We start from the raw sequence: 13,581 nt of genomic DNA, 5'->3' as shown, positions 1-13,581 counted from the left end.
ATAATGATTACATAAAAGTATATTAGAGATAACTGACTTTAGGAAACTACCCTAACAAATACACTCTATTCAAATTTCGCATCAATCTAAATTTCTCAATCAAATCATATATCTTTATAGGCATATCAAGGACATAATTTATCCCTTACATTTCTTGAATTCAATAAAGAATAATCCCTTAGCCTTGAATTTCCTCTCTAAATCAATCAGTGAGGGTTGCTATGACAATTCGGATAATTAAGGTTTGAGTATAATCATAGAATAGTATAATCCCTTAGCCTTGAATTTCCTCTCTAAATGTATAATCCCTTACATTTTACAGAATTTTTTATCAGATAACCATGGAAATAAGTGTTCCACCCTTAAATTACTTATTACTAGTCGTTATCTAAGTCATTGACCTAATAAATAGCACAATCTCGACAATATTCTCTACATTTTCTACCATTGTCTTGGAGTGTTTCAAGGTGTTGGTTAGTTGCTCAAACAGCTTCATGTGATTGGGCATAATTTTTATGCTGCAATGGGGTAATTAAATTATGGCTACAAATGGGCTTACCATGTTAGTGTTCACCTTGAGTTTGGTGTTATCATTGGTAATGTGAGCACTTGTGGTGGCAATTAATTCCTTGTGAGGATCATGGTTTCTAAGTGCATTTTCTTGTGTCGAGGCAGTTTTGTTTGGGTAGGGCCAATGATGTTGTTGCACAAAAAGATTTTGGAGGAATCAAGGAAATGAGAGAGTTGGAATGCTTGTGGGTTGATGAGGGAGATACACAATATTGAGAAAAGCGCGAGGCTGATCACCGAATTGTTAAATTCAATCCAATGGCGAAGGCAAAGAAAGGCGTGGTGAAACAAAGAGTGAAGGAATTGTTAATGATTTGCGAAACATTAAAGGAAGTATTGGAGTCTATGGAGAGGGAGTGACAGAGATGTTTCATAAGATCATGTGCAAACCGAAATGAAGGGCTTGATCGCCCGGGAAGGATGCATGTTCCTAAATACTTTGTAATTGAAATTTTAGCGTTCTAAAGATGCTGGAAAATAAATTTAAGTGTATGAGATGAGATTAGAAATAAAGGGCATAAATTGTGTAAAGAAAGTAGCACATAATTTCAATTTTAAGGATAGTAATTTTGATATACTTAAAAATAGCCGTTATCACTTCTTCACTTTAATAAATTTATTAAACTAATCATACTTTGTTTGATCTAATTACAGAAATCATGTGGCCCACCCACCACCCCATTTTTAGCAGATTTTTCAGATCCCTCACCCTCACCCTTCTCTTCAACATTATTTTACGAAGCTAGCTGTCCATTCACACCCATGACCCAAAAAACATAAATTTATATATATATATATATATATATATATATATATTTTAATACTCTATTATTGCCTAATGATCCTTAAAGTTATGCAAATTTCTTCCAAACATGATTATTCAATAATATTGTAAATGAATAAGATTTACAATAACACCAGTTTACAACCAGCTTCTTTAATCTATTGGGTACTAATAACTCTTCTCTGTTTCAAGATTTCTTTGACCCCCCAAACCCAATCATACAAAATTAATTTTAAAAAATTCCAAACTTAAATAATAAGGGAAAAAAAAAGGGGGGGAGCTGGCGGGTATGATAAATTGTTTGAATAATGGCATCATTTCCCAAATTCCAGAGAAAACAAACAAATCTGAAAGAAATAAGATAGCGAAAAAAAAATTCATTGAAAAAGACAAATTAGATAAGCTCAACATGTTACCCCATCCGCATCAAAGAGAAAAATAAATCTTTGCACAGGCGCGTGAAGAAGAACAGCAAAATACAGAGATTCCATATCTTTCAGATCCTCAAACCCCAAAAGAAAATAACAACCCACCACCAACTATAAAATTACCAAAAACGAAAACAGAGCCTACAGGCCCACCTCCTCAGCATTCATCCAAAGTTAGGGAAGATTTGAACAAGAAGAACAATAGGATCAGCATCATTATATTTACATCTACAATATGTTAAATGAAAAACAATAACAAAAAGGAAACGAAAGCAAATGAACCCCCATTAACAATGCCATGTGGAATTGTTTGCTTCTAAATTTAAACAAAAACACACAACACAATGATGAATTCCCGAAATTAAAATAAAAAGAAAGACAGAATTAATTTGTTACCCTCTTCTTCATTTCTTCTAATGATTCAGTCAAGTTCGATCAGTCCGGTTCCTACTATTACTCTGCTGTCGACCGCCATTTCCACTTTTATGCTGCGAAGAAAACAACTGACCGAATCCAAAAACCGAACCAGACTTTGAAGACCCTCTGAGAGAACAAACCGGAACGTTTAGAACCGGAGTGATTCTAACATTAGCCGAGTAAGATCTCTCCATGCCTCTGTGTTTGAATCTCGGCCCGCCATTTAAGCTACTCGGACTACTCGAGCTTCTCTCCAAGCTCTGGAACACTATTTTCCCGGAAGAATTCAATCTCGGACTGTCGACCGAGACTCCTCTACAAGCAGCAGCCGCGGTTTCTCTCCGCATTGGACTCCTTCCGGCATGTGAGACGATTGTTGTATTTGTATTCTGATGTTGATTATTATTATCTCTATGTTTGACGATCCTCATTCTAGAAGGATTCGCAAATGGGTTCGGACTCGGATTCAAACCGGGTTTATCCGATTCGAGTGAGAGTCTCGGAAGTTCCTCGTGCTCGTGACTCGACGACGACGATGAAAGCGACAAGCGAGACGAAGATAGCGAAACGGTTTCGCTATCCGACAAGTCTTTAAGCAAAGGAAGACTGAGAGATGATTCCAAAGAAGATGAGGCGGAAGAGGGGGAGGAGGAAGAAGATTTGGAGTTCCGATGAAGGAAATGTTTTATTGAAGATTTTGGAGGAGGATTAGACGACATCGTTTTGGCGTGATTTTCAGATTTCGAGTTTTGGTACAGTTTTTTCAAGCCTAATAACTCCTTCCAGCGACTTGAACACCTGGGAGCTTTTGGTGAGAACAAGTAAGGGTCCATGCACGGCTTTGTCGACTCGTTGGTTGACCCAGTGGTGGCTGAAGACGGTTTGAGAGCAGCTACGTGGAGCGGCACGAGCTTTCCATTGGAGAAAAGCTCATCGGCAGGGAGCATTGTCACCGGATCTTCTAACCTGAACTCGAAATCAACCGGATCTTGAATCTCCGTCTCGTCTTCAGCCAGCAACGACGGTTCTTTCAAAGAAGATGACCGTTGTTCCTCATCCCGACTAAACGACATCCCCGGACTCCGCCCTGGGCTCAGCCATCCGTACGAGGGGAAGCTCTCCGGCGAGACGCTGATATTGTTATTGACGCAGGCAGAGGCCATGAAGTTTGCCACTAGAGGTCATGCAAAGCACTTAGAAAACGCCGGAGACCGGAGAGACGTCGCAGAAAGTGATCGGCCGGGATCTAGAGAGAGAAAGAGAAAAAGGGCGCTAGGGTTTGGAATTAACGAATGAATGCAGAGTGAAGTTAGTTCAAGTCCAAGTGTGAGACTCTAATGGCGACACAGTCAATGGTTGATTTATACTTAGATGGCAATTATGTAATAATATATATCAAGAAGGGCCACGTGGATTTTTCCTTTTTTTGGCTTTAGTGAGAATAATATAATAATATTATGGGATAATTGATGCCAGATCAGATGAGATGAACCAAATATTTTAAAAATGGAACAGGTGATTTAATCTGTTTAATCGAAAAATTTATTGATTTAATTATTATTATATTTTTTTAATAATATTAATATTTTATTATTTTTTTAAATATAAAATATATTAAATATCTAAAATATAATTAGAAATATATTAAATTTACATTCTATTATATAAATAAAGAAAAAAACTAATTATAAATTATTGATTTTAAATAGTTTTTTTAAGTTAACAAATTTATCGAATTTTAAATAAATTAATATTTATATATTAACATAACTAAATTATAAAATTGGGTTAGTTTATAGATTAATTTATGATTTAACTGATCAAATTAATTAATTCGATCTAATTTTAAAAACACAAATGATACTCAATAGTAGTAAGCTAATTATTCAATTTTATTTTTTATTTTTGGTATAATGGAAATTGTGAATCATTGGTGTAGGAATTAAAAAGATATTTGCATAAATTATTGATAACTACTCCACTCAAGAAACTTTATATAAATAAACTGGTGAATAAAAATAAATTATTAAATTTTTATTCGCGGGATTTTAAAGCCTCAAATATCTAACTATCATTCAATTTTTGTTATTATTTTTTTATATAGATAAGGGTTAAATTACCCTTTAATTAATAATATTAAAAATCATTTTCAAAATTTATTTATATATTCATTGTAAGTGTGTTAGTGGTTTTTTTGTTTGATATGACACTATATCGGGCTTCTTATAGAGCTTGTGCTATAAAATTAACACTTATTTGAGTTCAAAGAGTCGATATTTTTGTATATTTAAAATATTAAATGTAAATACAATCAATTAATAGACAAAGCCTTTATCTTTTTTTTTTTAAAAGGGATTGATGTACATATATTGTAATACAATAAAATTAGATGTGTCTATTTTAAATATATGAATAGATATATACTTAATATATATCATAATATTATTAAATAATTTTGAATTAAAGATAAGATAATACATAATAATATAATGTTAAATTCGAATTGAGTTTATTCGATCTTAAGCTCAGCCAAAACAAGCCGAAACTAGCTCAACTCAAATGAGCTCGAACATGAAAGTTCAATATTTTCGAGTTTGAGCTCAAACTTTAGGATATTCAACTCGTCAAGCTTGAGAGTTTAAAAATTTTGATATAAAACGATGTCTTCTTGACTAATATGTATTAAAACTACATTATTTTAGTAACAAGATAAACTAAAAGCTCAAGTTCGACCCTTTTAAAACGACCCAAGCTCAAGCTCGAATCTATGCAAATCAAGCCACACTCTAGCTTAGCTTGAGTTGAATCTAGCCCTAAACACAAATGAGTGTGTACCCATATATATACTCAAAGTGGATATATATAGTATTGCTAGTTATAATAAGAGTAATGTTATATATATATATATATATATACACTTTTAGATATATAAATAATACACATATAAAATGTTATCATATGATTAAATATTATTTTATAGTTAATTCAAAATTATTAAATTATATAATATATATATATATATATATATATATATATATATATAAAATTTTATTAATGTGATACTGACATTAAAAATGAAATATTAGTGTATAAATAAAATAAAATACCTTTTGATAAACTATTTGTTTTATTAATTGGTTGGTGCATAAAGGGCCCAAAGAAGTTAAAAAGGTAATTCAATGTAGGCCCATTGAATGTTATGTCATGCTAGTGACATAGAAAGAGATGGGGAAAGTTAATAAGATATGATAAAAAGTCTATCAATCTTCCATTAATCAACCCTAGGCTCTAAATTTCCAACTACAAAGTTGATCTTTAAAGACAATTAGTATCCTCTTTGACCAATCACTTTGTTATTACTAAGAATGAAAAGCTTTCTCTTATCTCTTACTTTCAATTTTGGTAACACTCCCAATGAAAAAGTCTTCAAACCCAATGGAAAAGTCTGGATGAGAACCCACTTGATAAAGATAGATATACAACAAGTTGCATAAACACTTTATTATTTATATTTACAATAAATATCAATTTAGATATTAATAATAGTATAATACTATTTGATTTGATGATTTTAAAAATTTAATCTTATGTTGATATATATTGTTATTAATATTCAAATTTATATCTATTATAAGTACATGTAACATCACTCGATGTAATCAAATTAACATTTATAAGAGTTTTTTTATTTTTAGACAATTGCTATAGATAAAATAAATAAATAAATAATAGGGTTTTATTTCGAAGAAAGGGTATATAATGGAATTATAAAAATAATGTTAGTATAATTTTGACAAAGGAAAAGTTTTGAAAAAGACCAAAAAGAGCTTATGGGGATTTTCTTTTCACTTTTGTCACATTCAATAATAGTGGGTATGCAAGTTCAACAAAGGTGTTTATTTGATTACATAAAGTTTCAATCAAACTATAAACATATATTTTTTTTGTATACAATTTAGATATATAAATGATATATTAGTTTATAATTAGATAATTTTAAATTAAAGATAAAATTTTATATAATTATATGATGATATATCATTTATATATCTAAATTATATATAAAAATATATATACGAATAGCAGTTCCCTCAAAGTTTACACATCAAAAAGTCTAAAAGATAAGAGTGATTGAAAGCTGTGTTAGAAAGTGAGTGGTCCATGCATTTCTTCAATTTTGATAAGAAGAAATCGTTTTGCTTAATCTTGATTAGTCCATTTATTAAAGTGAAAAATTAAAAATTAAAATAAAACGCAATGATAAGATAAAGAAAATTATTTATATTTGGACTTTTACATGTAGAATTATTGCTAAAGATAAGCAAATTGTCCAAACAAAAAAGGTAACTGAAGCTTCCAAATAGTATGAATAAGAACACATCAATAAAGGTTTGCCTTCCCTTATTTCAATGATTGAGTTTTAATTGGTTACAATAAAAGATTATTGTGTCATGAATAATAATAGATGTACCAACTGTCTTTTGTACAAAAAGATGAATGAATAATAAGTCAATCAAAGAGTTAATAATTAGTAGCATTGTTTTGAAAACCAAAGCTAGATTGGTTCAACCAAGAACTAATTTATAATCTGATTTGATTTTTATGTAATTATTGGTTAATTAAAAAAATTGGTTAAATCTAATTAAAACCAGTTATAAAAGTAATATGTAAACTTTAATTTATGAGAATTTTTGTAAATAATGTTCTAAATGCAAAAAGGTTAATGCTATTAAAATTTGGAGTTAAAGAACAAATACAATTAACGTGAATTATTTATACTCTAACAATATGCATCATATTGTTAGTATAAATAAGTCGTTTTGGTCTTTTAGAGGTTGTTTGATTTTAAGGATTTAAAAATTACTCTGATAATCTATTTTTTATTATTTACATTACTTTGTTTGGTTTATCGATAATAAAATATTACGATAATCTTCTATTACCAATGCTGACGTGAAAGATAATATAAATGATAATCTGATTATCACCATACCCTTAGGTATTAAAAGATTATCAAGGTAATCTTAATTCTATTATAATTATATTATTATTTATTAATTTTTTGAGATAAAATTAAATTTATTTTTAATTAATATAACAAATAATATACAAATATTTAAAAATAATTATATTCAAAAGTATTTAAGTAAAATAATTTACTAGTATTCTTTTATTATCTTTAACCAAACACAATAATTATTTATACTTACCAAATTTTATCAAATATAATAATTATTTATATCCAATAATCTTTTAAGTAATCTATCTTCAAGGTAATCTCCTTGTTATAGCAATAAAATATTACTCAAACCAAACCCCCTTCTTATAGTAATAAATTTGGGAATGTTTGATATATAAGACTCATATTAATTAATTGAATAATTGTACATTGTTATAAAATGTTAATTCAACCATTTATAATTATTTATATAATTATAAAAAATTAGATTAAAATTAATCGGTTAAACTAGTTAAACCATGAATCAATAAAATAACCAGTTTAATTATCGATTTAGTTTTAAAAATATTAGTTAGTAGTAGCCCAATGGCTATTTCCCACCAACGTTTGATGAAATAACCAATTTTCATATGTCAATCAAAATCAATTAATAATTAAAAAATATTTATGTTATTTTATTTAAATATTATTACGTAGATTTAATTATTATTTTGTCCCTAGGATTCAAAATATTACCATAACAATTTTGTCAAACTGAATTGTGAACAATATTGTGAGGATGTAGATATCATTTTTTAAAACCTTACTAGGGGTAAATCATCCCCCGTCTTCTTTCAGAAATTATATATTCACCTCTTATGTTTTGACAATATAACTATAACCTCAATAGGTTGTAATATGACATTTATACTTTAAATTTGTTATATTCTTTGCGAATGTAACTGTTATTTTTCAAACTAATGTGTGTATATTAAAATTTAAAAAATTTTAAAAACACCCTAATCTTTTTGCAAATTTCAAAAAACTTCTTAAAATTTCATTAAGGGTAAAAATATTATTTGATAAAATTTTGGGGCACATTTGATAAACTATTGTGTACCTTATACGTCTTTAAATATTGGCAAAACAACACCACAAATGGATGAACATCTTTATGAACGTCCATTCGTTATTACTTTGTTGCATGACTGTGCGCCTTGTACAAATGGGCATAGGCACATTCGTGGGCCACGCCAAGGCAAATTTGACTATGTCAACCTTAGAAATGGCAAGGCTTTGCATGAATATTAATACAATTAAACAACAAAATCTACTCTAAATGACAGTCCAAACATAGTAACTCACTCAATTGTCTTCCTATTCCTTCTCTAATAATAATTATAAAAAAAAACCAACCATGGAACAAATATTTTGATAAAACATTACAGCAAATATAATATAGAAATCTTGACCAGTTAACCAGTTATTCTGAGAACATTACTTCTACCTATGTTTTACCCCTAACCAAGACAACATACACCAAGTTAACATAATATTTTCTGAAAAGAGTAACAACCAGAAAAATTTACCATTTATATCTTGTTTTAAGCTAAATAATGGAACTTTCAGTTAGACAACGAGATTTCTTAGTACTAAAAGAATAACTAGGTATACATCATGGTACATAAAGATGATAATCAACTGTCTATCTAAAACAATCTCCACAACATTATATCATTTTACCAAATTAATGATTCATTATTTCCAATGTACTTCAAAATCAAAAGCCAAAATGAAATCTTACCACAGGAATCTCCTTGTACCACCAGTTTCAGCACTCTTCCCATCATCATGTAACCATGTTTTTAGAATTTCAAATTTTGAAGGGCAGAAACTTGGGGCAGTTTCAAGAGGCATCTTAAGTATCTGCGTCCTTGGTTCAAGAAATCCTAGAATTTTAACAAGAGGCAACGTAAAATCACACTTAAGATTAAATGTAACTTCTGGAATATTACTGTGTTCTGGGGAGTTTACCTTTAAAAAAATTTATGTAGTCAAGAATTTTCTGTTGCTGTTTTCTCTGCAAATTACATCCAAATCAATTAGTTTCAACCATATAATGCACCACCGAAGAAAACTACTGAATAGCAAATTAGTAAGAAAATTTTATATTTATGCTTAAAATCATGAAGCATCTATAATAAGAGTGCAATGTTCCATCAAATACATTTCACTACCGATGGATGAAAACGAGTTGCATCCTTAGTCCTTGCAAATAATATCAGAAATGCTACTAGGTTATATTGCAACAACAATGCAAATATTATGCAGTGGAGTCAGAAAGAAGTTGGCCTGTAAACAAGAAAATAAGTACACTTTTTTAGCTTCGATTTAGGATTCTGGAGTCAATAGAACAGGATCTTAAATTAAAGATGGGAAGTGGGAGCATGAATCAAGCTCAAAGAAACTTGTGGCTTCTTTAACCGAATCAGGGATTCATAATGGGCAAAGGGAATCTTGAGTAATAGATGTGTTAGTAATAACATTGAAGGCCTTCAAATTATTTTTTGAAACAAATCAGAATTTTTTCCTATTATAAAATAAAAGAGATTATTGTACCACAAGGAATAAAGGCCAATGGATGGAATATTAATGCAGGTGCATGTACTAGTACTATTAGGGGCCATTTGGTTCTTAGTTAATAAAGATTACTTTGGTAATCTATTTTTTATTACTTACATTCCCTTGTTTGATTTGTCAGTAATAAAATATTACAGTAATCTTCTATTATCAATAGTGATGCAGCAAGTAATATAAATGAGAATTTAATTACCACCTTCACTCTAAGTATCAAAAGATTACTAAGGTAATCTTGATTTTATTATAATTATATTCTTATTTATTAATTTTTTTAGAAAAAAAATAATCTCATTATCAATTAATATAACAAGTAATATAAAAAATATTTTAGAATAATTATAGTTAAAGGCATTTAAGTAAAATAATTTATTAGTATTATTTTATTATCTTTAATCGAATACAATAATTATTTATAATTATCCAATTTTATCAAATATAATAATCATTTATACCTAGTAATCTTATAAGTAATCTATCTTCAAGGTAATTTTTCAATTTTGGTAATAAAGCATTATCCAAATCAAACACCTCCTCAGGGTTATATATGCTAGATGAAGAAAAGAAGTGAGAGTGTTTAATAATAAGTATAACAATTAATGGTTACACAGATTTAGGATTGAAGCTTTATTCTGGGAAAAGCCATATGGTAGCTGCTGAGAAGAAGATCAGAAGTAGAGTGATTAGCTACACTACCTAATTTGCCAAAAGTGGAAACATGCACTAGTAAGCATATTGTAATGCATCGTGAATATTTTTAGGTTCAATTTAACTTCAACTTCAATATTAGCAACAGATTAAAGAAAAAGGATTTCACAGCCTATGAAGAAATAAAATTACCATGGTGAATGCCAGCTGATAACATTCGGTCCATATTATCAATACGCTGCTGTATGGATCTCAAAACTGAATTCATTGATGAAACTCTCTTTCTAATGCTTGAAATCTTTGCTGCATGTTGCATAATGAATGGCAAGGGTGCGTCTTCTAATAATTGATCAAGCTCTGTCAACATACACTAAAATTATATACAATACGACTTAGAAAATAGTAAAGGAGGAATATCAAACTTTTAACACAAGGTTGCAGAGATAAAAACTATAACATGTTGATTCTAAAAAACATACATTTACATGATAGGCATGCTTTGGGATCAATAAAGAATGAAAAAAATGGAACAAGGCAGAGAACAAAGACCTAAACACAGACATGGGACTGTCTTATCTGGCTGATGATACATCTATAAATTCCTTAACTTTACTATGCTGCTTCTTCTGGTTCATTTAATTTTTTATATAACAGCAGCATACACTACCCATGTAAGAGAAAGGCACCATAAGGGAGATAAAGAGAGTTGAAAGAATATCTTTGTGGGGCAATATTAGGTGCAACTACTCCAAATGAATTGACAAGCCATATTATTGTGCTAAACTTGATAATACTGTAACTTTTTATTCTTATATGTACAACATTTTAGGGAAAAAAATGCTAACAAGGGTTCTATTTTATTAGCAGAGATTACAAATATCGGTACCATGAAATTATCAGAAGCTCTGCTTGCAGGCTGTACTATGTGCCCACCATCAATCAAAGCTTCTACTATTTTATATTCTCCAAAATGGGAGTTATTGTCCTTTTCGGATTTGGAGGTTCTAGCAGGCTACATGAATCTACATAATCTTCTCAGTATTGAAGAATATGAAGAATTGATAATATGCTTGATGCAATTCTTACTTGTCTTCTTTCTAAGTGAAGTAGCTAAGTAAACCCACAAACAAAATCTACGACAATCTAAGATTTCAGGTCTGACATTCTTTGTAGTAAGCTTGCTAAAGAAATCTCTGGGGAAGAATTCAGGTGTCAAAGTAGGAGACATGAAATGTTCAAAATGCTAGTACTAACAAGCTTCTAAAATTAAGGTAGACCAACCAATCTGTAGGTGACAACCAAACTCCCCTCTGAGCAATGTAACTTTATATGTGTCCACTGGTTGCAGAATTCTGAATTATCTGAAAAGCTGCCTGCCACCCGGAGGTTGCTTAAGAGTGCCAGCACAGAGAAAATATCCTTCTAAGGGGACACCCACATATTACTGCCTCCAGATGCATTGCAATGAGAATAACATTTTTATCAAATTTCTTCCTTGGTGACAAAATTTCCATAGATACTCACTTGTTCCATAGCTTCGACCTAAAAAGAAAAGTTACAAAATTCAACCACCAATAACATTTTGCCCAATTGTACTGGCAAAATGACACCAAAGCATTTCACTCCTGATGAACAAACATATGTTGCCAGTCATGACTTTCACTCACAAAAGCATTCCTTACACACATAAATATGATAAACACCCCTCGAATAACTAGTTAAAAAAATGTTCCATCTCAAAAAAAATAATTCCAAAAACACATCCAAAACACTAGCCATGCCCTCCTCTTACCAAACTAGAAATCTCTTAACCCATTTAGTAAAATCTTGACTAATAGACCAAATGCTTGACTAACTCCACTCCATTTGCATGGTTTAGGTAATTCTCTATTTTAATCCACCTATCATGTGCCATCTTCTTTTATTCATAATTACCTGGCACATATAAGAAGGTCTAGGGCTATGCACACACACTTTCATGAACTTCAGGGCACTCTAGTTTATTTGTTGCAGTTTTTCTCAAAATCTCCACATACTAAATTTTGCTAGTGAACTGGTCAAGATTTTCAGTGTCTCATTGATCTTTATAGGTTAATTAGTAAAACAGAAAATGATTCATCCCAGATAGACCTCTCAACCTATGTAACATAATACTCAAACAAGATTGCAGTTGACTAAAAACATTAAATGATACAAGAAACTGATTTCCTAGTTCCTACCAAACTTAACATACTGGAAGGCATCCATACTGGGACAAATGTTCAACTTATTTCAAACTTGTTATAAAACAAGCCTGATTTGTATCATTAGACTATCCAATTACTGGATCAGTATGTGCAATTACAAACATAGTAATATTCACAGAAACATTTCATACTAAACTAATAATAATACAAAATTCAAACTTGTATATATCAAAAAAAAAATACAATAAACCTAGTAAAACAGTTACCAATGGTATAGAATTTGAGTACAGTTCATCACTTTCATATCAAAACAACTGTTTCCAAAATCAATTTTCGAATTAAATCATAAACATTATACTAAAATCAATAGTCTCTTTAAACTACTATCAAATGCATTTCCAAAAATTTAAATATAATAAGATAACTAAATATGCAGTAAAAAGAAAACAATACGTCACTGGTTAAAAAAACAACCTCGAGTGAGACGATCGATGGAGGAAGCGAGGTGGTCCTGTGAGTGTAGAGTGTCTTGAGCCTTTGAATCGAAGTCTTTGATTACGCTAGTCAACATACAGGACAAAGCTTTGGCCAACGCTTCACTGCTCTTCGTGTTAATGGTATTCTTGAGCTCGGATTCTTCAGACGTTTTATTTGCATCATCGTTTGGAGAAGAATTCGTGTTAACTTGGGCTGAAAAGTTGGTGTCGTCGGCGAAATCGCGGTGGTTTTGTGAGGCTGTTTCTTCCATTTTCAGTTCTTTCTTCCGATCGAGTGAACGGACTTGTGTTCATAAAATAAATGGGCCAAGAGTTGGGCTTCTGAAGTATATTTAAAGGATTGGGTTCGGCTTTTATATAGCCTTTAATTATTTGTTAATTAATTGTTTTTGGCTTTTAGAAAATCCAAGTTTTTAGGGATATTTTCAGTATGAATTAGTTTTTAAACCAAAAATCAAATAAAAAATTAATTATT

The 13,581-nt window shown here is 30.3% G+C and overlaps 2 protein-coding genes across 2 annotated transcripts; both read right to left on the bottom strand.

Annotated features, from left to right (window-relative positions):
- Nucleotides 1–1,901: 1,901 nt before the first annotated feature.
- Nucleotides 1,902–3,545, bottom strand: LOC123201343 (putative protein TPRXL). The gene has a single exon (XM_044616800.1). The coding sequence runs from the start codon at nucleotides 3,360–3,362 to the stop codon at nucleotides 2,208–2,210; it is 1,155 nt and encodes a 384-aa protein (XP_044472735.1). The 5' UTR covers nucleotides 3,363–3,545; the 3' UTR covers nucleotides 1,902–2,207.
- Nucleotides 3,546–8,712: 5,167 nt separating this feature from the next.
- LOC123201554 lies at nucleotides 8,713–13,424 on the bottom strand. Its single transcript, XM_044617111.1, has 4 exons — nucleotides 13,084–13,424; nucleotides 10,616–10,780; nucleotides 9,173–9,218; nucleotides 8,713–9,087 (listed from the first exon to the last, which is right to left on the bottom strand). Exons 1-3 carry the CDS (start codon nucleotides 13,355–13,357, stop codon nucleotides 9,193–9,195), a joined length of 465 nt encoding a protein of 154 aa, XP_044473046.1. The 5' UTR covers nucleotides 13,358–13,424; the 3' UTR covers nucleotides 8,713–9,087; nucleotides 9,173–9,192.
- Between the last annotated feature and the right edge of the window lie 157 nt (nucleotides 13,425–13,581).

The sequence above is a fragment of the Mangifera indica genome, chromosome 18 (genome assembly GCF_011075055.1).
Source record: "Mangifera indica cultivar Alphonso chromosome 18, CATAS_Mindica_2.1, whole genome shotgun sequence".
NCBI lineage: Eukaryota > Viridiplantae > Streptophyta > Magnoliopsida > Sapindales > Anacardiaceae > Mangifera > Mangifera indica.
This window is presented reverse-complemented; position numbering and strand designations above follow the sequence as displayed.

Excerpts from the sequence above, each read along its gene's own strand:
- LOC123201343 (XM_044616800.1), bottom strand. The coding sequence starts at position 3,362 with ATGGCCTCTGCCTGCGTCAATAACAATATCAGCGTCTCGCCGGAGAGC.
- LOC123201554 (XM_044617111.1), bottom strand. The coding sequence starts at position 13,357 with ATGGAAGAAACAGCCTCACAAAACCACCGCGATTTCGCCGACGACACC. Across the intron at positions 10,781-13,083 it reads CATCGATCGTCTCACTCGAG|AGCTTGATCAATTATTAGAA; the intron begins GTTGTTTTTTTA and ends GTATGTTGACAG. Across the intron at positions 9,219-10,615 it reads ATCAGCTGGCATTCACCATG|AGAAAACAGCAACAGAAAAT; the intron begins GTAATTTTATTT and ends TGTAATTTGCAG.